The following is a 3,144-nucleotide window of genomic DNA, read 5'->3' on the forward strand; positions in this document are numbered from 1 at the left end:
CTAAACCCTCTGCTGGCCCCCTGTTGTGCGTGCTCATTGGCTGACCACCTTCAGGCGTCCCTTTTCCACGGGTCTATTGTCTGGCCCCATAAGCAGCTTTGTTTCTGCATGTGCAGCTGGGCTAGCCTGCGCAGCCATTAGCCACAACACGCCAAAAAAGAGAGCGGGATAATATAATTACAAAACAAAAGTCAGGTGGCTTGTGAGATCTGCCTGGAGAAGCCCATTTAGGGGAGATGCGAGGACATGCTGGCGGGTGGCCAGCTATAATTCGATTATGAAGTTGTGTGAGCGACAAAAGAAACAATTGGATCTTTTTTTCTTTTATTTGCCCCACTGTGATTTAATTTGATTCCTTTGGGGCTTTAAAAAGAGGTCGGTATGAAAAGAGAGAAGATTTACTCTTCTAATTTCCAGAGTCACCAGCTCTGAAAATGCACCGTTTGTCTGACAACACAGCAAGACAAATTCTTCCCTGATCTAACTTTATTGTCACGTTACTGCAACACTTAGGACTGCATGTGAGGCCAAAATCAGATGAATTGCATTTCCCTTTAAACCGACTGGTCTTGTGCTCTTGTTTTGCATGAATGCACACAGACTGGTGGACAATGGGATCAGTGGCAGATCCATCTCCTGTAATACTTTCTTTAAACAGGGCTGCGAGTGTGTGTCCCTGTTCTGTCGGCAGACCAGAATTTATCCTGTTAGTCACCCTAGATGAGTGAAAGAGTAAAATCAACCCCCATCCCAGCTGGACACACACACACAAACACACATAAACACACACACACACACACACACACACACACACACACACACACACACACACACACACACTTAACCCCACATGGGGAGTTACACATGCAGCTTTATGGACAGCTGATAAGAACAGGTTTAACTGGTGGCTACTGTTCAAAGCAGGTCAACCAGAACTGGATCTGTTAATGTCTTTTTGTTTCTATAGTTAATACAGCAAAAGACTGCATTTTGTTGTCTTTTTGTTGTGCATTTAAACAAGACAATAAACAATTGTGTCAGATGCACACTTGCTCTCACTACTGAAGGGTTGGTGTCAGTATTGTGGTTGCTCAGAGCGTGTAAACGGCTATTTTCTTTTTCTGGCCCATTAGGCACCGTTTCGATTGTGCCCCTGGGAGAGAACATTCTCATGCTCTGTCAGGCTGCCCAGAAATGTTTCACCTCAGATGAATCGACTGTCTGGTTCACTGTTTTATTTATGCAGTTGAGCAGGCATGTTTCAGAAGAACAGCTTTCAGAAGAACAAAAAATTTGAAACTGAAAAATTTTGCTAATATTTATTTATTCAACACCTCTCTCTGAGATTGTTTCCTCTAGGGAATATTGTTTTTAAAAACATTTATATTATAAGTCTTTTGGATGACTCTTTAAGTTGCGTACTGTTTTACAGTCTCAGCTCCTGGGAGTTGCAGGAAAAGCAGAACCGATGAACTTCTTCCCATCACCATAGAAGCTGTTGTCCCAGGTATAGGTTTGGATTATGAGCTCCTTTCCTCCCAGGCTAAGACGACACCTGGGAATGATGGACAATAGAAAAATAAATAAATGAGGGGAACATTCACCATCTGGGGAACACTGTGGGACATTTGGATTTACTCACTGTTTTCCAGGGCGAGTGATGTAACACAGACTGTACAGTGCAAAGTCAAACTCAGGGCTGCAGCCCATCACTGCAGAGCCAACCTGCTTATAGTAGCCATCCCATTTGAACTGCATCCCCATCACATCAGGGTAGTTTGTCCACTGAGTGATACAAATGGAAGAACGTGAATAAAGTGCTTCAGATATCACAACATAATATCACACTGTAGATGCTTACAGGCCCATTGAAGCTGTGGCTGTAGTAGTTTAGCTCTCCTCTTTTTTCAAGAAGATAAAACTGGATCCAGTTGTGAAAGCCGGACACCTTCCCCCCCTTGATCTCTCCTACCACACAGAATTTTCTTCTTGATGAAAACATATGTACATTTATTTTCAAAGACATCTGCTCTGTCCAAACCTGCAAAGATGTGTTCAAAGCCACTGGAATCCATTTTGTTGTTGTTGCGGGAATACAGACCGAACCACATCATCTCCAGATCGTGAAGGAACTCTTCCTCTGATGCATAGACACCTTAAAATTAAGAATAATTGGGATCACTTTATAGTCCGTTGTTGACTTACAACATAATAGAGCAGATGTATGCAAACTGTGGCGGCCACACATTTTTAAAAGGTTTCGTTAGTACCACATTTATCTGTACATCTTTATTCATATTTATCCCCCATAAAGGTAAACAATCAATATATAGTATTTTTATTATATCTGACTTTAAACCAAGTGGCACTCATCCATGACGTCATCCATAGGAATATGAACTCCTACTGAACTACTGTTTTGAAGCCCCAAGATTTGCCATTTTGCCAACACCATGTTGAGGTTTTGCAAACAGATGTCACCTGCAACCGGGCTCCTATTGGATGACACCAACTGTCCATTACACTGGTGTCCATCACACTGGTGTCCATTCATACGTGGTGTGCTTTAACAAACCCATATTGTATACTATTGAAGAAGATACTGGATTGACGAGTGAGAACATTAACTCCTTACGAAAATGTTAACTAATGTTAAAAATGACATCCATTCAGAGAGTGCTTTTCGCAACAAGTGAAGATGCCCCCTAGTGGCTATTTCATATATTTTTATTTCCCGGTTGGCTATATGTGGAAACAGGAAGACTACGTCTATACTTAAAATTATTGGTGACATGGTGGAGGTTTGTGTGTGGGGTGATCTTTTGTCTGAAGGGGGCCACAACATCTGGAACATCTACAGTTGCTTCTGGACACATTTTCAATGATGTGCCTAGAATTATCGGGTGTTTTGGGACTTTCAACATCATACACCCGCCTCCAGATGACCCGACTTTGACTGATCAGAACCCAGCCTGTGTCTGGACAGCAGCCTAGCTATCATGACTCAATGAACCCCCCCTCTATTCAACCATAGTCATCTTGAGGCCCTCTCTGCCGCTTCGGTGGAACTGCGGATGGCTCTCCTCATTCTATATCCCACCTCCACTGGGAGACATCCTGCTTGCCATCCTGCCTTCTGGCAGT

General features: G+C 42.9%; 1 protein-coding gene across 1 annotated transcript in view; it reads right to left on the reverse strand.

Moving 5' to 3' along the window:
* Nucleotides 1–1,434: 1,434 nt before the first annotated feature.
* Nucleotides 1,435–3,144, reverse strand: part of endou (endonuclease, polyU-specific) — a gene marked incomplete at both ends in the record, with an annotated part of 5,840 nt that continues 4,130 nt past the window's right edge. Inside the window, 4 exons of the mRNA XM_083891970.1 lie at nucleotides 1,435–1,555; nucleotides 1,643–1,785; nucleotides 1,862–1,968; nucleotides 2,042–2,155. Of these exons, the coding sequence (XP_083748096.1) occupies nucleotides 1,435–1,555; nucleotides 1,643–1,785; nucleotides 1,862–1,968; nucleotides 2,042–2,155 (485 nt within the window). The remainder of the gene's footprint in view (nucleotides 1,556–1,642; nucleotides 1,786–1,861; nucleotides 1,969–2,041; nucleotides 2,156–3,144) is intronic.

The sequence above is a fragment of the Microchirus variegatus genome (genome assembly GCF_963457635.1).
Source record: "Microchirus variegatus genome assembly, chromosome: 7".
In the NCBI taxonomy this organism is placed as follows: domain Eukaryota; kingdom Metazoa; phylum Chordata; class Actinopteri; order Pleuronectiformes; family Soleidae; genus Microchirus; species Microchirus variegatus.